Genomic DNA, 21,418 nt, shown 5'->3' on the forward strand with positions numbered 1-21,418 from the left:
TAAAGAAGCTGAACTAATTGGTTTAGCCTTTCTTTTCCTTTCTGCTGCTGGACAATTAGCCAACATGACACAAAATTCTAGACAGATTTCCTCTTCTATGTTACTGATAATATTCTCCTTTAATAATTCACAGAGTACTTGCAATTTATTCTTTTGTGCTGTGTTCTGAAAACGAAGTCATCTGATCAGAGGCTCCTCAGAAAAAAGGTAAAGAAACCCACACAAGTGCTGGAACCATCAAACGCAGCATCAATGACTGATTTCACAACTATGTGTATGATTTGGAATGCATTTTAGGAAAGTACTGAAACAGCAGAGCTAATTAAATGTTTGCTTTCCAGTAGCATTCACCTCATTACAGCTCAGACGTTCACAGGGCAGCAGATCTGCACATGACACACATACTTGAATATTCTCAAGTGAAACTCCACAAAATGACATTGGTACAGAATCAGTCCCATGTTTTGTCATTCCTCATCCTGTGCTGAGGCCAACAAATTGACCAAACAAGGCAGCAGATACTCAGTTCTATTATTCAGTCCAACCTAAAAACAGCAGTAAGAAAACTGTAACTCAGCCTCTCTTTAGCTTCCATTTGCACAGTGACCAACTGGATGTGACCCATCAGCACCTCCACCCCAAAAATGCTCTCCAGCAGAGGCAGGAGATGCTGTGCTCATTCATGCCTCTTGGAGCTGAAAGCAGCATCCCCAAGCTGCCACCCACCAAATGCATATGGGTAAATTAAAAACAAACAAGGTAACTTCAAGAGAGGTGAAAATAAGGATCCTGTTTTCCTGGATGTTGTGTTCCCATGGTTAAATTGTCCTGTCTCTTAACAGGTACAACTCTTCTGTACATGTTGTGATGGCAACTTCACCGATGGCTATAGCCACAATGGCTGCTAGAAAACATTTCTCCCTTCTTTTCCTCTTGGATTTTTGGAAGACAGCAGTGCTACTTCTGAACACATAGGAGCTTTTCTTTCAATTGAAATAATGGTTTGGTTGCCTCTCCTCCACCCAGCTTTTATTCTAAGGAAACAAAACAGGAATACAGTACCTTTGAGACCTCTACTCTCCTGCCACCTTTCACTGAACCTTGTGGAGACCTATTCCTTTTAAGCCGTGGCTAAAAATGCCCCAGAAGTCACGCACACACACAAGAAAAACTTAGTGAGATCCTTGCCTTTCCGAACAAAAGTGCCCACCTTCTGCTGTGTAAACCCTGCAGCCAGCATTCTCACTCTGCTTTGGTCTGACTTAGAATGTATCTCCCTCGGGGCAGCGTCTTTGCCTTTCTATTTGTTTGTAAAGTGCCTTGGTGCCCAGCAGGGCTGAGTATGAAATAATCTCTAGAGCTGCCAGGCAAAGAGACTCCACGAAGACGCGCCTGAGTTTTGTAATGAAATTGTCCTGGTGCACAAACATTTCCTCGACAGGGTTTCACCAGCACGAACACTGCCTTTTTGTCGTTTCATGTTTGAATACACACGGAGCCTGGATCTGAGCTTGGGGAAGCGCTCACATCAGAAGTGGCTTTGTAAGTGAAACTCCCGCTCAGAGAACAGAAAGAGTGATTTTTCTTGACCCATTCCAAGTCGGCAATAAAATTCAAATGTGGCAAACCAGACCATCCAGGCTTTTATTTTTCCTTTCTTTCTTTCTTTTCTCCATCCCTCGCCCCTCCCTTTTGCTTTTCAAAGCAACAAACATTTTGTTGAATTGTTCTAAATAATGACAACATTTGAAACCACTTCAGTCCATTGAAGATCTCAGGGGAGAAATTTGGTGAATAAATGACTTGGGATAAATCAAATCATTCTGTTCTAATAATTGTGTCTCTCACTCTCCTTATCTCACTTGCTGTTATAACTTCTGTGTTGTGCTCCCGCACCTCCCTGGCATCACCCCTTGCTCTAAAGCCACCTTCTCTGCTCTTGTCTCTAGCTCTGCGATGGGCCCCATCCCACCTTCTCTTGTCAAGCTTGTCAGGCTTCTCCTTTCTTGGCTTCTCAGGCAGTTCTTTTCTCCATGCAGTTCCCAAGCTCCATCCATCAGCCCCACACACCCTGCTGCCAGGCGTCTCCTCTCACCACCCTGTCCATCAAGTCCACTGCATGTTGCACAGCCATCTCCAGCGAGGAGCTCTGCCTTCTCCCTTGAAAACAACTTCTGGCCCAGGTACAATCCCACCATCTCAACCAGACTCCAATACCTCTCTACACCTCCATGCAAAACTAAGCTAGCATCCTCCACTTCTCCCCCTTTCCCCCTACGCCTCCATCCCCTTCCCATGCTGTCATTCTCCACCATTTGAAGCCTGAGGAGTCAGGAGAGGTCAACTGTTGGCTTGACCTCCTAAGCCCATCTGCCTTCACGCAAAGGAAGACACATGCACTAAACATGCATTATCTTTCCAGGACATTTGTTTCGGGAGCGAGTTGAGTTAAGCAAAGGTACGTCAATTGATAATAAACCTGCTCCACACTGTCATTTGTGGGTGACTTGAAGAAAAACAGACCATGTAATCAGGTCTAAGGGGTCCCTAATACCAGAGACACTGGTGCTGTCAGCTATAGAAAATAATTAGAACGTTATCCCTGTGGCAAGGAGAATGTAAATACATCTAAAATACGACATAATGACATTCTCCTCTGTAAGCCAGGGGATCTGCTTCAAATAAAAGGGCCATTAACACAACAATTAAAGCCGAGGGGGCCGGTGAAGCAGGGAGCCGGCCTGGTGCAGGGTGAGGCGAGCAAGCGCCCGGCGTAAATCTTTCGCCATCCCGGCCAGGAATGTGACTATTAGCCCTCTCATGACCCGAGGGCTTCCCAATGATGCATCTGCTCTCTGTCAGGGCCAGGATTTCATAACGTCCTCCAGTGCGAGCCCAGGCCTGACTCCACGGTGCGGCGCCAACGAGGGAGCCGGCGGGAGCTGGGTGGCTCCGTGCTGGACCTTGGCCCTGGTTCAGCAAAGCACTTAACCGCTCGCTCCAGGGATGCGCCGTCTCCTCCCAGGGCTGTTGGGGTGCTCGGAGGTGAGCGATGACTGGGCTTTGGCTGAATCGGGGCTCTTCAGGCTTTCCTGGTGCAGAGCTGGACCCGGTGGCATCTTTAGCACTTCCCCTCTCCGTCTCCCTTGGAGGGATGCACGCCCTGGAGCAGGCTGTCCTGAGATGCTCCAGGAACATCCTCATTGTGAAACTCCAGCTCAGGGAACCTGTGGGAAGCAAGGCACAGAGAGCACCGCAGAGATTTATACAGGATTCAAAGTAAATAATGCCACTGATTTCACTGTCCAGGCGGCAAACTCTCCAAACGTGCTCCAGGCAACTTGGGGATAGCATTTTCTATAAGCTCTATAGCAAACATACAGGAATGATGGAGAAGTGCTTGGAGAGAACAGCAGTTCCCACCTTTCATCCAGTCTGAAGTAGGTGATGATAAAAGTCCCAAACACATCAGGAACTTTGATTCCAGGCAAAGCGCATCCAGCACATCCCTGCAGGTTCTTGGCAAAGGAAAAATATCACCGAGCTGGCAAAGTCTGCTTCCACAATAACATCAGGCTCAGATACAAGTTTTCTTAAAGCTGACAGAAAACAGGAAATGATACTGACCTGCCTGGTTGAGTCGTGCAGGAAGAGAACAGTACCAGATCTAGCTCTTTGGAGAGATCTGTCAAAAGGCAGGTTTCTTACATCAAGCCCCTTTTTCAGTTCTGCTGACTCTCTCAACCTGCATGAATAAGGAAGACCTGAAAATAACAACCACAGAAGTCACATTCCTCTTACAAAATCCTATCATACACTGAGAAAACTATGAGAAGGCACACAGAGAAAATTTCTCCCTACAGAGCATGAATGGCTTTCACAAAAGGAGCAGTTGTTTGACAACTGAGGAGCTGAATAACTGAATAAGTACAAAAAAAACCCAAGACTTGACATCCAGAAACACTTGCAGCTCATGAAACAAGCCTGGGATCTGGGTGCCAAGAGGTTCAGAGAATCAGACCCAGTTTCAGGGGAAAGGGAAAATGTCTCATGCACAGTCTGGGCTGTGTCAGCACTTGGTTCATCCCCTGCTAATGGATGCAGGATCAACACCCTCCAGAGAATGGACACCTGGGCTAGGAGAGAGTGATGCAAGGTACAGCACACGTTGCAGTAAGCAAAAAATGTCTATAAGCAAAAAATCAGCTGCATATCCTACATAGACTAATCTTTGAAGATTCTCATTACAAGTAAACACAAGGATAATAGCTAATGGATAAGCTAATTAGTCATGCAAATCTGATGGATTTTCACTGCCTCCTTCTAGCCACTCACTTCTTTAGAAGGCATTTCATCTTCTGAGCAGCACACAGTTCAGCATCCAATTCATATTAGTTGGGCGAAAAGACAGTCCTTTAATCTTCTGACATTTTGGTCCTCAGTGTGAAAGAGGGAGGCTTTCCAACAGAGAAACAAAGAGAGTGATAACACAGAAGAAAATATTAGCAAAAATCTCCCATGGAACTAAATGAGGTGGTGTTCTCTGGCAGATCTCCTGCCTGGGCATTGTGCACAACAGGAACTTCTCACCTGGGAACACAAGGACAGCAACCAATGCGTTTGTCTCTTTAATTATGTGACCTGCCTTATATATAACTAAGCTAGTAAAAATGATCTGGAGTAAACAACAGCCAGCCTTTCTAACTAAGGTCACACTGGCCAAAAGGGCTGTGAATGTTCCAGCAAGCTAGGAACAAGTTTCTAGACAGCTGGAGACATTTTGAGCAAACATGGGCCAAATTAAACCGACATGGGAAGCCAAAGTGAAACCAGTAAAAGCTCGTCTACTCAGATGACTTTTGTTTGAGCTGGAAGCTAAGTTCAAACAAAATTCCTAGGGTGATACTGCTTTGACTGTGACAGCAGCCACCTGAGTCATGTGACGAGCACTTTGCTTTAGAAATCTCAGCGTGTCACTCCAGCAAATGCTTGCACATCAGATCCATGACAAGCAAAAAGAAAGGGTGGGGGGGGAAAAAAGGGAAAATAAAAGCTTTTGTCCAAATGCTGTGAACCAAGTCCCCTATGCCTCTTTCCTTCCAGACATTGCTGAAAAAGCAGCTCACTGGAACCACAAAGAACAACAACAACCGAGCACTGTTCTAATACGGGACATCCTGCCGGACCAGCCTGAGCCAAAGGAAAAAAGCAAGCCACAAAAGTCAGAACTCCAATTGGCCACTCAAACCCAAAGCCTTACATTTTGGGGCATTTTTTTCATTTAAACTAATCTAATCAATTGGTCACCATAGGAGAGGGCTCAAGCTGGCTTAGTTAGGTCCATCTGTGACAAACCTTGGAACCAAAGCCATGTGTTCAAACACACACACAGTTGAAAATGCGAACAAAAGACCAACTATTGTGTCTTAAAATATCTGCAGTTGACTTTTTGCATCACCACTCATAAGCCTCATAGTACACAGAACAGTCCTAATGCTGTTCATGGAGCTTCCAATCAATTCCCTAGAAATACAGTTCATACTTTAGTAAGTCCCAGGGATGGATTTCCTCTCATGCTAACTTACAAACCGTGGGTGAAGGTTTATCAAGGGTCACTGCCTTGTGCAGATGACCCTGTCCTGGGAATGGCTTCAGATTAGAGGGCACAAGAAATAATATGAAATGATTATCAAGAAAAGGAAGGCTATAAAACAAGACAGGAACCTGGGAAGAGTGCATTTTTACCAGGAAGCAGTAAATGACTGGAAAACTGGATGTTAAAACCAAACACAACACAACCCTAATTAACCATTAAAAGAATTTGTTAGGAGCAGAAGCTGGAACAGAAGATTAGTGGCAAAGCTTACAAGTATGGTAATATCCAGTTACTATCTATCTACAAGGTGGTATCTACTTTGCTTCCTCTTCCTACCACCTATTGAATAAGATTCCATGGCTCTCCAAGCAGAGCATGGCAATGTGTGATGTACCCACTGCACCGGTCCCCTGCTGCCCACCAGCCTGGAAAGAACTGACTGTGAGGATGGAGCACAAACGAGCCCAGTCCCAGCACAGAGTCCAGCTTGGACCCAGGAGCTGGAAAATGCTCCTTGGCCCTGTTCAGCCTCTGGGATGTTTTCCAGAGATGAACCAGCTCCAGAGCCAAGGTCTGATAAAATGGAGCCTGGGTCTGGACCAGGCCTGTTTTCTGGATCCACAACCCCAAAACCCAACGGCCAAGACACCACAAATACAGCACTATGGTTGAAAAGTTGGGTCACTGCAGGCACCATGTACCTGAGGCCCATGTTTGGGTCTATAGTATGTTTCAGTATGGTGCAACTCTCCCTTTGATGACCTTAAACAGGACCTGTGTGTGCTCCCTTTTGCTAGCTCAGAGCTGTCTCCAGCTCTACTCTCGGCTACCACTGCCTTTTTTCATGTTTTGCAGCCTCACAGAGATAAACACAGAGAGAAAATGGCCAAGGGATGTTGAAGCTGCTGCAAGAACAAAACCAACCACTGACTTTCTTTTTATCTACTAAGGCAAAGGCTTAAATTCTCCTAAGAATAAACTGTTATTTATTGCAAAAGAAAGAAGAATTCCTAGCAACAACAACAAAAGAGATAAATGTCCTAAGAGAATATGAGGGAACTGGGGTAAATTACTTTAAAATAAGAAATCCAGGGTGAAGGGGAAACTCCCCCAAAAGTGAACAAGTGCTTTTCACATTTTAAACAAGGGATGGGGTTTTTTTCCTCCCCTTTTTTCTTCCTTTCTCTCCAGCAGCTAGAAGTCCCATCTGGTTCCTGTTTCTATTCGTCTGATCTCCCAGAAACTTCTAAAAGCCATAAGCATCAGCCAAAAATTCCCCAGGCATGGACTCCTTTCCAAAATAGCCCACAAAACGGCATTTTTTAGGTGGGTTGGTTTGGAAGGAGCAGAGGGGGGGATGTTGATTTTTGTAACATTCCTAGGAATTTCTTGCATCTATTCTCCCCTCTAGAATTTCTCCTCTGTCTGAATCCCCCTTCCACTTCCCGCTGGCGCGCTGGCCAGCACAGGGATACCACTCCCATGCAGCAGGATTCGGCTTGCCTCATGGGAGCTCACAACAAGCTGCTAGAGGGCTTTTATCCCCAGGCAAGGCAAATGAACTTGCAGTTCCCTTGCAGATGAGCTCTCCTCTGTTGGGCTGGTGGCTGGTCCATCTGGAGGCTGCATAAAGGGGCATTCGACCCTGCTAAAGCATTGTCAAGACAGGAGTTTTGGAAATAGCGTCTTGGTATAGATAGGTAAGACAGACGAGACAAGGAGGCCTGGATCATCCCTACATGCTCCATGGCTTTAGGGACAGAGGGAAGGGCTTGAACATCCCTGCTCATGGCAGGAGGTTGGAACTGCATGGTCTTAAGGTCCTTTCCAACCCAAACTATTCTGTGATTTCCAACAGTGGTGTGCGGCATCACCAGCTCTTACGGCTAAAGGGAATGATGGCTTTCCCTGTATAGGCACTGCTGGAAAAGGGTGAAGGCTGGTTGGGATGGGGACACTTACCTGGTGTTCCTTTACAAAAGTTTTGCTCCATAGACATTTGTATGATCAATATGAGTCCCTCTAAAAAGTAACCGCTGTGTCCAATTTCTGTACAGTTAGGATCTGATTCAAGCAAGCTTTAAGAAAGGTGGTTGCCTCTCACTGACTTTGGCAAGTACTTAAAAGCTTCTCTGGACTCTTCACACAGCTGAGACCAAACAAATGCCCAAACGCAGCTCCATTTAATTCATTACGGACACACCTCTTGGTTGCACCCATGTTCCATGTAAAGGTGCACAGACCTGTCGTGGAGACTCCATGCATCTTGGTCTTCTCTGCTTGTGAAGCCTCATAATCCTTCACTGGATAAAAAACCAAATGCAAAAGCACAATATTTCAGACAGTGATTCAGAAACACAGGGACAGCAGGACAGCTCCAGCAATGCAAGATGGACTCTAAAGATCTACCCCCCGGCACAAGAAGCAGTGCAGGTCACTGCTGACTAAAGGCTGCTACTTTTAGACATTTGAATTAATGAGATTAATTTAATCTCACAAAAGAACCCAGCTGCCTGGCTGGACCCATCAGCATTTGTAGTAAAGCAACAGAATGATCTAAAAGGTCACAGCCTTATCTCCACACCCTGCACTCCCTTGTGCTATTTGCCCTGCTTAAGAAAGAGGCACAAGAGAGAGCTCCGAGCAGGCTCCGAGGCTCCGTGGCACAGCTCCATGACACAACGTGATGCCGTGCAGAGGTCAGCACGTCAGCTCCAGGAAGCAGCCCAGAAAGAGCACAGCCACGGCAGCGTGGGGACAGCATCCGAGCTACCCTGCCTTCCTCAGCAGGGCACTTCAGCACCAGCTCAGGTGCGTGCGTACCTTGCACCAGCTCAGCAGATGCTCTCTGGTGTGGCTTGCTTTGCTGGCGCACTCTGTATGGAGTCTGAAGGCTGAACAGACCACAGAGACCAAAACCAGTGCTTGGGTAAAGCCTGCCCAGCCAATTTCAAAGCACACTGGGCAGGGTCAATGGGCAGAGACTTTCTTTTCTGCTGTCAAATGCATCTACTCCACAAACCTTCAGGTCCTTTTAGTATCTAGTCCACTTTAAGAAGATAGCAGTGGGGTTCTTTGCCCTCCTGGCACTGTGGCATGTCAGAGATCACTAGGAATTCCTGACATCCCCTTGCAACACAAAGAGGTGAGTTTGACCCAGCAAGGTGTTTGTACCAAAGACCAAGTGGCATTTCGAGACAATGCACAGCCTGAGGTGCCACCAGGAACATCTCTCAAAGCCTCACCACAATTAAATACTCCATCAATAAAGAGTAAACACACTTCATTTTCTGTTCTAAAAGAATCTCTCCCTCCCCCCAATGTTTTATTTTAGAAAGTGTACTCAACCATGTTCCCAATCTGCACTTCATTTCCTGCTATTCAGTTTTCTGTGGTTCATAGACAAAAATACCTGGGGAAAAATAAAAGCACAATACCAGATCCCCTGGGGCTCTCATTTACCACAGGAGACAAGTGTGGCGTGCGGTGCAACAGGAGCCTGCTGCCCAGGCTGGGAGCAGGAGGCACCACGGATGGGACAGAGCACATCAAGCTCAGAGGCAGTGGTGCCACGAGCTTCTCATGTCCTCTCCCAGCCAAGACAGTGGAGGGTAAATGTGTCTTCCTCATCTGCCATTGATCCCTGCACAAGAGTGAAGAATGCAAGGGGGTATTTCTGGGCAGGGTAATCCTCCAGCTCCAGAGAAAGAGCACCAAAGGGCTTTGGTCCTGGCTCCTGCCAGACCAGGACCTTTCATCATCATAGAGATAAAACAGAGAAATGCATTTCTGCTGCCATTTCCACCCATGAGGATCCCAGAGTGCTTGGTCTTCTGCAGCTGTGGTTAGTGTAAGACATGAGAGCAGGCAGAACCTGGCAGCAGATCCCAACAGGACCGACAGACTGAGGTGTACAGGGTGTCCCCAGGGCTGCAGGCAGAAGGTGGCCATTCTCCTTGGAGTTGAGTATGAGGCTGAGGTTCGGGAGAAAGATGGAAAGGGGGTTTTATGTTCTTGGAGCACACTCTTCTTACCCTGCAGATGCTTCTGGTGCTGCTCCCTGCCAGAGGGAAAACACAGGACCAGAAAATAACCCTCCCAAAGAGAGCCAACAGCTCCACCTCTACCACCGCAGCAGGTCAGGGCAGCCAAGGATGAGCAGATGAGGCTGGAGTTGGAGCTGCAGCCGCCCCAGCAGGCAGGGTCCCACCATCACAGCAATGATGGAAACCGCATAGGGAGCTCACTGACACATTTACCATCTCCTTTCACCCCAAGTGAGGTGAAACAAGACACTCAAGAGGTGATCCAGCATTAGAACATCAAAGCCTTGTCTGTGCTCCAGCTTCCCATGCTATCCCCAGGGGAGACCTGCAGCTCCGGGGTTTGCTTGGGCTGATGTAGCAAAGGGGAAGGAGGGGATGGAACCAGGCCATAGGACACGGAGATAGGAAACACAGAGAAAGGAAGGACTGGGGGAAAGAGGAGGCTTGGGGCTAACTACAAGTGTTAGGGAAGAGAGAAGAGTTTGTAAGCCCAGAGATGGGAAGGCTGAGAGGGAGAGCCAAGGATAAATTGTTTTGATGAGTGCTCCAACCCTGAAATAAATATAACCACCCAAGGGGGCTGTGTGACTCAGTCTGACATTTTGGCTATTTTTTTTCATGCCACCAGATGTAATCAATTTAGCTGGGGGGCGAGCACACACATTTTCATTGCATTCTGATGTCCGCAAAAAGGAGTACGTGTTTTGTTTGGGTTTTTGTTCCCTAATCACAGCATTCTGTGCAAAACCGAGCACGAGCAGAACTCCCACCTGCCCTTCACCACCAAAGAAACAGGAGGTTCGGGCACTGGGGACAGAGCAGTCTGTCCCAGGGCAGCCCCCTCATCTCCACTGCAGCAGGGAGCAAAGCTCCCAACTGAAGCAGGACGTAGGGAATAGCTGAGCAGCTCTGCTCACACTCTCTTCAGTACACACGAGGGAACAAATATGGCCAATAACATACTAAGATATTGTCGTGCTGAAATTCTTTGTTTACCAAGAAACGACATGTTGAAAGCCCTTGGCATTTATGAAGCAGATGATTTCTATTCACTTATTTGAAGCATTTTACAGTACTTACCCAGACACTTGGAGCGATTATCTTGCCAGATCTCATGTGGAGGACTGGGTCAGATGGACGAGCTCCAGAAAAGCCTCCTGGCATCCCAGAGGAAGTGGTGAGGTAAGGTACCCAGGTAGCTGGTGCTCGCCCCTCCAGGACCAAGGGAGGGACCCATTGCTTTCAGTTGCAGTTTCAATTGGGCACACACAAACCTCCAACTCCTGTCCAAACCTGGGGGGAAGTGTTTCTGCGCACTGTTAACCAGCTCCTGCATTCCACCCAGAGGCTGATGCTGTTCTGTGGTAGGTGAATAATTCCTGTATTTACTGTCTGCAAAATATTTTGGACTCTGGAGAGTTCTTGCTCGGGGAGACTCTTCCTGAATTAATACCAGCTTTGCCTGAGCAGCAGCTATGAGATGACAAGAGTGCGCTCCAGAAATCTGGAATTTTTAATTCACCCTGGTGATGGGCTCTGCAGGGAAAAGTGCTGGTGGGAAATTGGAGAATCCCAGACTGGTTTGGGTTGGAAGGGACCTTAAAGCTCATCCAGTTCCAAATGGGCAGGGACACCTTCCACTAGAGCAGGTTGCAAATACTCATTCACCCTTTCTGCTGTACAGCCATCCACCTCTAGCCTACATACCTTGAGAGGAGCCGTAGAATTTAGCTCAGCATGGGACCTAGGACCACCCATCTAAAAACTAAGTGAAACTCTTCACTGAACTGGCTACTAAGTCTCCATCCAATGACTAACATAACGTCCATTACGTCTAACACCTAAGCCATCATCAGCCCTACATTTCCTTTTAAAATCTGCAAGGACGTGGCATTCCTCAAGAGTCACTTCCACCATAGCTGGATCTTGGATGCCTTCTCCTTGCATGGCAATGGCATGGAAAAGAAGCCCCCGTTAAACCTTCCCTTGTAGGGCCCCCCTTTTGTCAGCTCTCTTTTAATTAGCCCCACTTGTTTCCTAGGAGGCCCTCTGCTGAAGGTTGAGAACAGAAAAGTTCTGTGAGGGAGCTCAGTTTGAAAGGTGATCTATAGCATCTCTTCATTTTCAATACTGAGCACATAGTTTTTCCTCTCTTGAACGCATCCCCAGAATCTTAAACTCTACTTCAAAAATCAAATACACTGCATTTATTTAAAGTGCCACTGTTGCTCTTATCTGTCATGTTAATTATAAAGATTCCCCCCCCCTCCTTTAAGTAGGAGTTGTTTGAAATATATATAAAAGATTCTATAGCATGACTTTCTTATCACCTATTCTAATGTTTCAAATCAAGTCATCCACTGTGATGTATTCTGGGCATTTGGCAAATCAGCCACATTGAATGCATTGTGCTTTCAGGGAACTATTTCATGTTCACTGCAGAGACCTCCCCAGTTCTGTACATGTATGTGCTGGTCTGAAAATACCAGATTGATACCTGCTTGTGGTGACCATGTATTAACTTTGTGATGCCATTAACTCTTGAACTGGAGCTTGCTAACTTTTGAAGATGTAATTAGTTAAGCTTAGTATTTAGTTATCCTATTTTCTAAGAAAAAGGTGGCTGTCTAAGGAAAACAATCTTTAAGTTTGAAAATACAGGGGAAAACCACGTATTAAATCACAAGACTCCCACAAATAACAAATCCAGCCCTGGAACTGCTGTTACAGAATCACCTTGAATGAAGTCGCCCAGTTCCCAGAAGTAAGTTTTAGTCCCTCAGACCTAAACAGATCTTTCTGTATTCCAGCTGTTCTTAAAAAAGGATCCAACACCAACAACCAAAAACATCCGACCAGAGATACCTTTAACTGAGTTAACACTGGGTTTTAAAGCCTGGCATCCTCGACCCAGATAGGAAGAAAGGCAAGCGGCAAATCCAACACTGCACTAAGATACCCGTTTTAAATTTCCACAACTTTCTAACTGATAAAATGCTTTTCCTTAAGCTGAATAATTTTTCTATCCTCCTCACTAAGGAGATGGAATTGAAGTAATGCTGAAAAAAAATAGTTGCTATATTAGACATTGGAAGGGGAGATTTTTGCCTTTATGCTTTTGAATCATCCTTCAAAAGCAGAGCAGATCAAAAACTTCTGATCAAAATAATTTTTTCTTTTTTTTTTTTCAGTAGAAAATGTAGTTTTCACAAAATCTGAATGTTCCATGGAAAAACTTGAATTTTGCCAGAGCTGCCCAGTTTTCCACTGGGAGAGAGCTAAATAAAAGATTTCCTTTTAAGTTCCAGTTGACTGAAATGTAAACTTTTAAGTCACTTTTCCAAATAAATAAACAAGTAAATAAATCAGAATCCATCCTCTAAAGATTTTCTGCAGCCTGACACCTCCTCAGACATGAAAGATGGATGTTCACTGTGGGGCAGAGATTAGCAAGGAGCTCCACAAAGAGGACTCCAACCAGCACGGCCAATACCTTCAGCAAAAACGTGTCACTGGGCTAAGATGAAGCATGGAAAATTTCAGCCCAACAGAAATGAGCTTGAGAAAGATACAAGCACAAGTGGAGGAGGACAGGCAGGAATAGCAGTTGGAGCTCAACCTCTGTTCCAGCAGCTCTTGCCAATGACTGCGAGTGCTAATAAGGAACAGTCCCCCTGTACATGCCACGTGAAGCCAAGGCGAGATAGACATTAATTTCTGCTGTTAAACAGCCCAGAGTAGACACTGGCTGTGATTGCGTTAGTGGCAACATCCGCTGGGATGCAATACATTAAGGGCAATGTCCTACTCTGCTGAGCCTCCATTTACCGATTACTGCAGGTTAGGCTTGGGAGTCTAGCAAGCATCAGAGCTGGTGTCAGATACAACCATAGAATCATGGACTGGTTTGTGTTGGAAGTGACCTTAAAGCTCATCCTGTTCCAACCCCCTGTCACGGGCAGGGACACCTTCCACTAAAGCAGGCTGCTCCAAGTCCCATCCAATCTGGCCTTGAACACTGCCAGGGATGGAGCATCATCCCATGCACATCTCCAGCACAGACTCAGGCTCTTCTGCCTGTCTTCCTTGAGCATGGGGACATTGCAGCACTGCCATCACATCCAGATGACCAGCACGGAGGGAGCCTGGGTGTAATGGCACTGATTGCCAGTCCTTTTCCACCTCTCCTCTTGCCAGGGCTGATTCTGGCTGACCACGACTTCTGTTGCAGAAGATGCTGGTCCTATGGAAATAAGTAGGTTTCGTGCAGCCTTTCCTCTTCACACCCAGCCTCTCCTTGCCCTCCTTGGGGAGCTGACACAGCTGGGGCCTGAGCACAACCAGAGGCAATGGCAACCTGAATGCTCTCCCAGCCTGAGCGCCCCACACAGTTTCTCCCCACACTCATCTCTGTGCTCCCTCTTCAGAGCAGGACAGCTGTCCCCAGAAGGCAGCTCTCAGGACAAGCTCCAAACAATCCAATATAAATGGAGTTTGCAAACCTATTTCTTCATAGTTTCTTCCTGCCCTGAAGCACCTTTTCCCTCTGCTCACCCTGCTGGGGCTCAGCAAAATGGGGGGTGTTTGCTTTTTCTCTGGAAAACAAAGCAAAACAAGGAAAAAAAGAAATCAGTGTTGCCAACTCTTGCAGTTTTAGTCCCACAGTATCTGATGATTTTCTTCACCCCCTCCCCAGTTTCTTGCTCCAATGTATTATGCAAAAATCTCAGATTTCCTTTTAAAAAGAGAAGAAAAAGGAGCCAGCTGTTCATAGGCCTCCAGGTTGTAGACAAAAGCTGAGAGACACAAGCCCCATGTACCCTAAAGCACCCTCCAAACCAAACAAGGAAGCATGGGGGAGTCAAGATTTATCAGTAGTTTTTCTTGAAGGAGACAATTAAAAAGCCTCTCATTACCTGAAGGACCCCACTGATTCTGGAGCCCTTGACTTTCTTATTTTAAATCTAGAACCTGACTCATCCAACCTGAAAGTTTGCAGCTGCTGTTGATGTATGGAAGACGTTCAGCAGGTCAAGTCAGAACGCCCAGAATTCAGGGACTCACGGGCAATCCAGAGCCTCCAGGGTCTTCAAAATCAGGCTAAAACCACCATGAGAACAGGCTCCCTTGGACCAGACACTGATATTCTGCAGCAGTGTGAAGGAATCAAAGCCATCCTAAAGCACCGGCCAGGACCTGCCCTGACACTTCCATGTCATCTGCTCCTTGGTCCCCTGGTGTAGGCCATTCAGGGGTGGGCTGGTGGCTTTCAGGGCCCTCTGTAATCCAGCAAACCTTGGCTGGTAGAACCAGCCCCACGAGAGATTCCAGCTGGATTAAGTTAGAGCAGCCAAGGGGCTGTTCTAACCTAAACCACCTGCTGGTTCAGTCCTGGGCCAGCGCGAGGATCTGGGAGGTATAAATGTGGCCAAAGGCCATCTTTGCTGCTCTCTTCCTCATCTGTCCCAATAGGAGCTGGAGGGTCAAACCCTAGTTAGAGATGTCTCTAGATAAGGCTTCAGAGGGACACCTCTGAGCTCCTGGTTACTTTGAAAATCCAAGAACTGGGATGCCACCATTTAGCCCCATCTTCCTTCCTTACCTTCTCTCACTCATCACAGTGCCTGCAATCACACTATAGAAGCCAAAACATGAGGAAATGTGCAAGGACAGGTTATTTCCTGGAATGGCTGATGCTTTCTGCCCTTTTTGACTTCCCAGGGAGCCTCTCCTCTGTGCCCCGGTGTCTCCAACTCCTATAGGGAACCAAGACCTGACAAAGGAATTTTTCTCCTCTCATTTTAAAGCACAGAAAATGAGAGAGTAAATTAAAAACAAGCAAGCAAAACTTCGCCCAAACATTTCTAGAGCTGCTTGATTCTGGTTTGAGCTTTGGCCATAAGATCCCAAGCAATTTAAACAGCCCCGATTCACCCATATACAGAGACACACATTATCAAGGTAATTCCTACCATTGCACATGATTATGTGGCTGAATTGTCCTCCCCCTGCCCTTCCTCCTTGCCTTTTGCCCTGCAGCTAGCAAAGATAATGAGTAACAGTGATATTAAACAGGGATTTGAGGGTTTCTTACCGTTTTTTTTCCCCCAGCAAGTGGATAACACACTACAGTAGATAGAAAAATCCATCCAACTTTATTTAACTGTAACATTTATTAAGAGCAGTGAAAAGGTCAGCACAGAGCTACCAGCGTACGGGCTAAACTCCTTTCCCAGCCTTGAATGCGACAAGAAAGCAGATCCTTTAAGATGCAACTATCTTAAGCTCCCCTCCGATGGTTAAACTCTTAGTAATTCTAGGTTTTGGAGACAAACGTCAAAGCAGAGGGCTCTTCCCTTCATTATTCAAGTAAAGGCCCCATCAATATCTGTAATAAGAATCTGCTGTTGACATGGCTCACCCCGCAGTTCCTGTTCCAGGCAGTAGTCCCTGTCAATAGGATTAAAGTGGAGGAATGCCTTTGACAAGTCCACCGCCTGCTGATTCATTGCTGCCATCAGGCTGCCGGCTGGGAAAGTCACCGGGCACCATCAGCTGGTCCTGCCACTGCCAGTGGGGCAAGTGGACCTTGAGCTCTGGTTGCTGGTGCTGGAGGGGCCCTCCCTGGAGCTGCAGGAGGAAACGAGCAGAGGGGAAGTGCGAGAGTGGTTTGCATCACTCATGTCCTACCATGCTGCTTTTGGATGAATAACAGGCACATCAGCTGATGGGAAGTTTTGGGGTGACTTGACGAGCGATGCTAAACCGCATGGCACAGGGAAGTCACCCACCGTGCATGGGATGGTGGGAAGTGTTCCTCGGCCTCTAACACCATCACCTCTGCATCAGCCTGGGAGACCACATCGCACCCTGAGATGAAACAGGAACTCTGTGCCCTTGCACTGGAGCCATCCTCAGTGCCAATCAGCTAAGCCAAGAGCAACGACACCTGAACTGTACAGCAATGGCAGCTGCCAGACCCCCAACACAACAGCACTGGGAACTGACAGCGAAAAGCACAAGCAGATGATGCCAACATGACTTTGTCCTGGAGCTGGCCATGCTTGGATGAGTGCAGTCATGAGGATGTAGGGATGTGCTCAAGGGACCAGGAGCTACAGCATGGTCAGAATGAAACAGTGCAGGTAAAAGCTCTGAGCACCAGGTCGCCTGTGAACAGTTGGGCACATCCAGTCCTCCACGACACTGGCTCACACTTTTCTTTTCCATTGCCTCTTTGCAGTGCTCAGTACAAAGGCTCTGTCATTAACCACCAGCTTGCAAAGCCCCTGGGGTCGCTTGTCTCCAGTCTGTCCACTGAGAATGAAGGAGTCCAAGGAGGGACAGTGCAGCCCCACAGCACTGCCTTCAGCCCCTTTAGAGCCCGCTGGGTCTGATGCTGGCTAAAAACCAGTGCTGAACCACAGCTGTAAGGGAAAAAAGTCATGTGTCAGGGAAAACCCGAGCCTCCTAACCTCTGCCTCTCACCTCTTCAAGTGGAGCACACGGGACACATGTACACACACATACACATTAACACCCTCATCTTTTCCAGTGACTAAGCCCCTGTCTAATTCATTCTGTTCCTGTCCCCTCAGGTGCTGAGGCCGGGTCAGGAAGCAGGCAGCCTAGAGTAAATAGATTAGCTCTTTTTTAAAATAAAACCCCTATTATTATCCTTTGGACAAAAAATAACAACCCTCATTTTCAGGAATTGTTACATTTAATTAGGCTGCAGGTTCCACTGGGCTCTGCAGACGGAGCCAAGAAAGCAGGAATGTCAAAATATACAGCATGCAGGATGGAAAGCGCTGGGCTGGTGAAAGGGAGCCCTGTCAGCCCGCCTGTCAGCTGCGCTGCTGGTTTTTCAAACCTAATTAAAATGATCCTTAATTCTCCTTTTTTTTTTCCCCCTTCTGCTTTTACAGAAACACATTTTTCGTATTTTGTGATTTCTTTTTTTTCCCTTTTAGTTGTTAATCAGCCTGATTTCCTGCACTGAGCCAGCCGGGAGGGAAGCGAAAGGGAGACCTGCGCAGGCATCCTGGGTGGAAAACAGGACTGGTGGCTATTGAGGCAGCAAAGCCTTCGGTGCAGCTCCCCACGCACCCGCTGCTCATTCACACGTGAGATGAGCCCTAACAGGAAGAACAAGGTACCAGATTCTGTCCCTGTTTCCTGCCACCTTCGGGGGACACAGGACCTTTCAGGCTCTTTGTAAATAAACAGGAGCGCATCAAAGGACCCCTGACTGCTGCACCGGTTTTCAGCAAGGCTACAACAACTCGCAGGCACTCGAATGTTTGGCTGACAGCTCCCACCAAAAGGGCTTTTACTGCCCTGGGATCAGCAGCTCCGGTTCTTTGGAGCCAACAGAGGAAGCCAGTTTGCAAACCCTGAAATGGGAGCTGGGCAGGAGAGCTTGAGCCACCGATTAGTTTTGCTCACACCCATGCCTTGCTCTCCCAGGGCCTGGCCAGCCCCTCTCCCTCACCAGGGTCACTGTTTATACCTATAAAGTTATTTGGATGGGCTGGCCCTGGCAAAGCAGCATCTGCAGCAAAACAGGAGGTTGCTGGGATGGAGGTGGCAGCACAGGGCAGACCAAGTCATTAGAACTAATAAAACTTAAACAGGGGAAGTTTAGATTGGGTATAAGGAAGAAGTTCTTTCCTGTTAGGGTGGTGAGGCACTGGAATGGGTTGCCCAGGGAAGTTGTGAATGCTCCATCGCTGGGGGTGTTCAAGGCCAGGTTGGACAGAGCCTTGGGTGACATGGTTTAGTGTGAGGTGTCCCTGCCCATGGCAGGGGGTTGGAACTGAAAGATCTTAAGGTCCTTTCCAACCCTAACTATTCTATGATTCTATAAGTAGTTGCAACATGATAAAAATAACAGGCATAAACAGGAATAGAGAGATTTAAAGCAAGAAACTGATGCATAAGAGGAGGTTGGGTCAGCAGCTACATAAACACACATTTCCCCTACAACCTCCCTTGCTCTAGTTTCTCCAAGAAATGTATTTGCTTACTTAACCATCCTTTTTTTTCCCAGCCTAGTTTCCTAGAGAAACAGCTCCTTTGTGGTCCTGCTGTGGGTGTGCCTGTCTCTCTCCCCAATAAAACTTCTGAACTGACTGCCCAATTTCAACCCAGTTTGCCAGAAGGGCAGAGTCCTCAAAGAAATGAACGGCTTACAAGTCTTCCCGGGGCTGGGTAGACAAGAGAAAGCTGAGCCCATGCTGAGAGAAACACTGCAGTGTGCATCCACTTGATGCTAAACACCAGAGCATCCAACCTTGAGCTGCCTCAAATGTCTCTCCATGGGAAACCACACTTCACTGGATCACCCTGAGTGCACTGTGGAAACAGCAGCACCGAGCTGCTCTGCGATGGGAAGCAGCAGTCCCGGTGCCTGGCAGCCCCTCTTTCTGGGAATGCCATCAGAGTCAAGCCAGGTAAAACGAGGTGTCTGCAGTCACAGGGTAGCCCCGGCACCGGCTCTCCAACCACCCAAGCTGCTCCTCATCCCTCCCTGCACCTAAGCCACCTCTTGGGCACTAAGGGGATGCAAGGCCAGGAGCAGGGATGGAGTCAACTTCTGCTCTGTGCAACACCCCAGCTGCAGGAGCATTCCGTGCAGGAGGAGCAGGAGCAGCCCGGCTACCGTGGGAGCTGGTGACTTGTAAACTGAGAGTGTTTGAGCCGGGATCAGCCGGAGGGAAGGACGCTCCCGCAAGGTCAGTCTCCTACAGCATCGGTTTTCACCCTTGACTTGCACTTTAAAAGCAAGTTGGGAAAGGCCTGGTGCAGATGCCTCTTTCTCATGCAGGGGCATGTGGATGCTCCTGTTTGGGGTGGGAACATGGAGTTGCTGAGCTCCTACATAGCTCGGGTGCTGGTGATGAGTGGGGCTTGGAAAGCACCACAGGGTGGATTAGCAGCCTCACCAGGGCTGCTCAGTGCCAGCACAAGCAAATGTTCTGATTCAGTCTCTCCAGGTTGGGTTTAGTTTTGTGTGGCCAGATGTAGGATGCACTAAGTTAAGGAAAAAAGCCAGGGGAGCTACCAGAGGTTTGGATGCAGCCACAGGCTCTTGTTCTCCAAGCTGGTGAAGGAGGCAGCAGAGAGGAAAGAAAAAAAGGACATTTCAAATGGGGGTATCTCATTACCTTTGCTGCCACATCATTTAAATTTAGGAAACTCCTCAAAACAGCACAACAACCATTTCACTGTGATGCCCTGGTGCTTCCCCTTCCCTTTCATCAACCCCCTGCTATCCCATTGGAAACACCCTCTCATCTGCTGAAAAAAACGGAGCCTCTCCCAGAGCCACAAAGCGCTGGAGCCGGAGCTAAAGGAAGCCTGGCAGGTTTCACTGTGATTGCTCAGGGAAACCTCACCCATGCGACCTCCGTGTTCCACGGAAGAGATGAAATGGGGAGAGTTGCGCAAGGCGCTGCAGGGGAGGGATGGATGGAGCAGGGGGTTTGCCCTCCCGGTGACCAAGCCGGGATCTTGCGTGCCTGGGAATCGTGTCTGTAGGGGAACAGATGGAGCTGGCATTTCTGGGACCTGTGACTGGCTGTCCGGCTGGTAATTTAGCAAAGGGTGAGCAGATAATTTCCTGTTGGACTGGTCTGTTGGAAGGGTCTTTCCCCTCCGGGGAGCCGGTGGCTACGCAGCCAAGCCTGAAGAGGCGCAGGAGCAGAGCGTGCTCCTGCTTTTATAGCGGGGCTGGTTCCCCTGTGCTGCCGTCATCCCCGGGGCGAGCAGCACCGCGAGGCATATGAGGCTCTCCCCTGCAGAGGGTAAAAAGTCAAAAGGGTATTAAGCTGTCAGATTGGGGCAATTTATGTGTATAAACAGAGCCCTGTTTTGCTGATTTACACCCTGATAGCACATGGCCCACAGGTAACGAACGCGGCACATCCCCACATCTGCCAGTGGAAGCAGTTTGGATTGACTGACCCATAAAACTGCAAGGCCCGGAGTTATCTGGCTTCACATCTACATATACACACGCAAACAGCCACAGCCAGCAAGTGCTCATGGAGTAACACGATATAAGCAATAAACGCTTTCCCCCAGCAAAAGTTAGGGCTGAGATTAGATAAGGCGGCTAAAGCAAACTTTAACCACTGTGGTGGGAGAGCAGCCGGCCCGGCCTTTGCTTGGCTGAACAAGTCACGGCACAGGGAGCCCACGGCACTCGGCACCCCCCAGCACCCATTTGCCATTGGGTGCAGATGTCCCACATTAGCTCAACACATCGTCCCCCCATCCATGAAAGCAACCTCATCCCCATTGTTACAGGAGAGCTGTGCCTCCCTCCAAAGCTCAAGATCCAGTTAAGCCTTGTCTCAAGAAGAGCCCCAAGCCCTTTCTTCCTCTTTGTGATGCTCCTGTTGGTTGCTGCTGGCCCCTGGGTATAGGGAAGAGGGATGCAGCTCCGGCGCCACTGCTCCCCTTCCAGGCAGTGCAATACAGCTCCCTTGACTCCATTGCACAACCAAACCCGGCTCCCTCCTGCCTTCCCAGGGAAAACCATGCCTTAGAAACCTCCGTCATCCCCTCTTCGATGACACCAAGAAAACAGGTTACCCTGACCACTGCCACCCGAGGGTGGGACTGATGGAGGCAATCCATGCCCCCTCATCACTGTGCCACTGCTGGGATGTGAGCAGCCGCGACATTCCCGTTCTGCCCAGCAGACTTCAGTGTCAATTGCATGCTCTGGGCAAAAATAACAATTGGAAAAAATAATTGCATTTATCAT

General features: G+C 48.0%; 1 protein-coding gene across 3 annotated transcripts; it reads right to left on the reverse strand.

The window, feature by feature from the left end:
• Positions 1-523: 523 nt before the first annotated feature.
• On the reverse strand, positions 524-11,461 carry LOC134172966 (uncharacterized). Of its 3 annotated transcripts, XM_062636616.1 has the most exons (5): positions 10,723-11,461; positions 9,498-9,656; positions 8,420-8,490; positions 7,840-7,899; positions 524-3,227 (listed from the first exon to the last, which is right to left on the reverse strand). In XM_062636616.1, exons 2-5 carry the CDS (start codon positions 9,545-9,547, stop codon positions 2,629-2,631), a joined length of 780 nt encoding a protein of 259 aa, XP_062492600.1. In that variant the 5' UTR covers positions 9,548-9,656; positions 10,723-11,461; the 3' UTR covers positions 524-2,628. The 3 variants fall into 3 exon arrangements, 1 of the variants encoding a protein (XP_062492600.1); XR_009968084.1 differs by lacking the exon at positions 8,420-8,490; XR_009968078.1 differs by lacking the exons at positions 524-3,227; positions 8,420-8,490 and having other exon boundaries at positions 6,071-7,899.
• Positions 11,462-21,418: the final 9,957 nt, after the last annotated feature.

The sequence above is a fragment of the Pezoporus occidentalis genome, unplaced genomic scaffold (assembly GCF_034315485.1).
Source record: "Pezoporus occidentalis ecotype Australia unplaced genomic scaffold, CSIRO_AGI_Poc_V1 ctg114, whole genome shotgun sequence".
Classification (NCBI taxonomy): Eukaryota; Metazoa; Chordata; class Aves; order Psittaciformes; family Psittacidae; genus Pezoporus; species Pezoporus occidentalis.

Bases quoted from the DNA above. Each gene is read 5' to 3' on its own strand.
- LOC134172966 (XM_062636616.1), bottom strand. From the start codon at position 9,547: ATGGCCACCTTCTGCCTGCAGCCCTGGGGACACCCTGTACACCTCAGT. The intron at 8,491-9,497 runs GTCGGTCCTGTT...TGGTCTGTTCAG, and splicing joins CACCCTGTACACCTCAGTCT to CCTTCAGACTCCATACAGAG. The intron at 7,900-8,419 runs GTACGCACGCAC...TTTTTTATCCAG, and splicing joins ATCTGCTGAGCTGGTGCAAG to TGAAGGATTATGAGGCTTCA.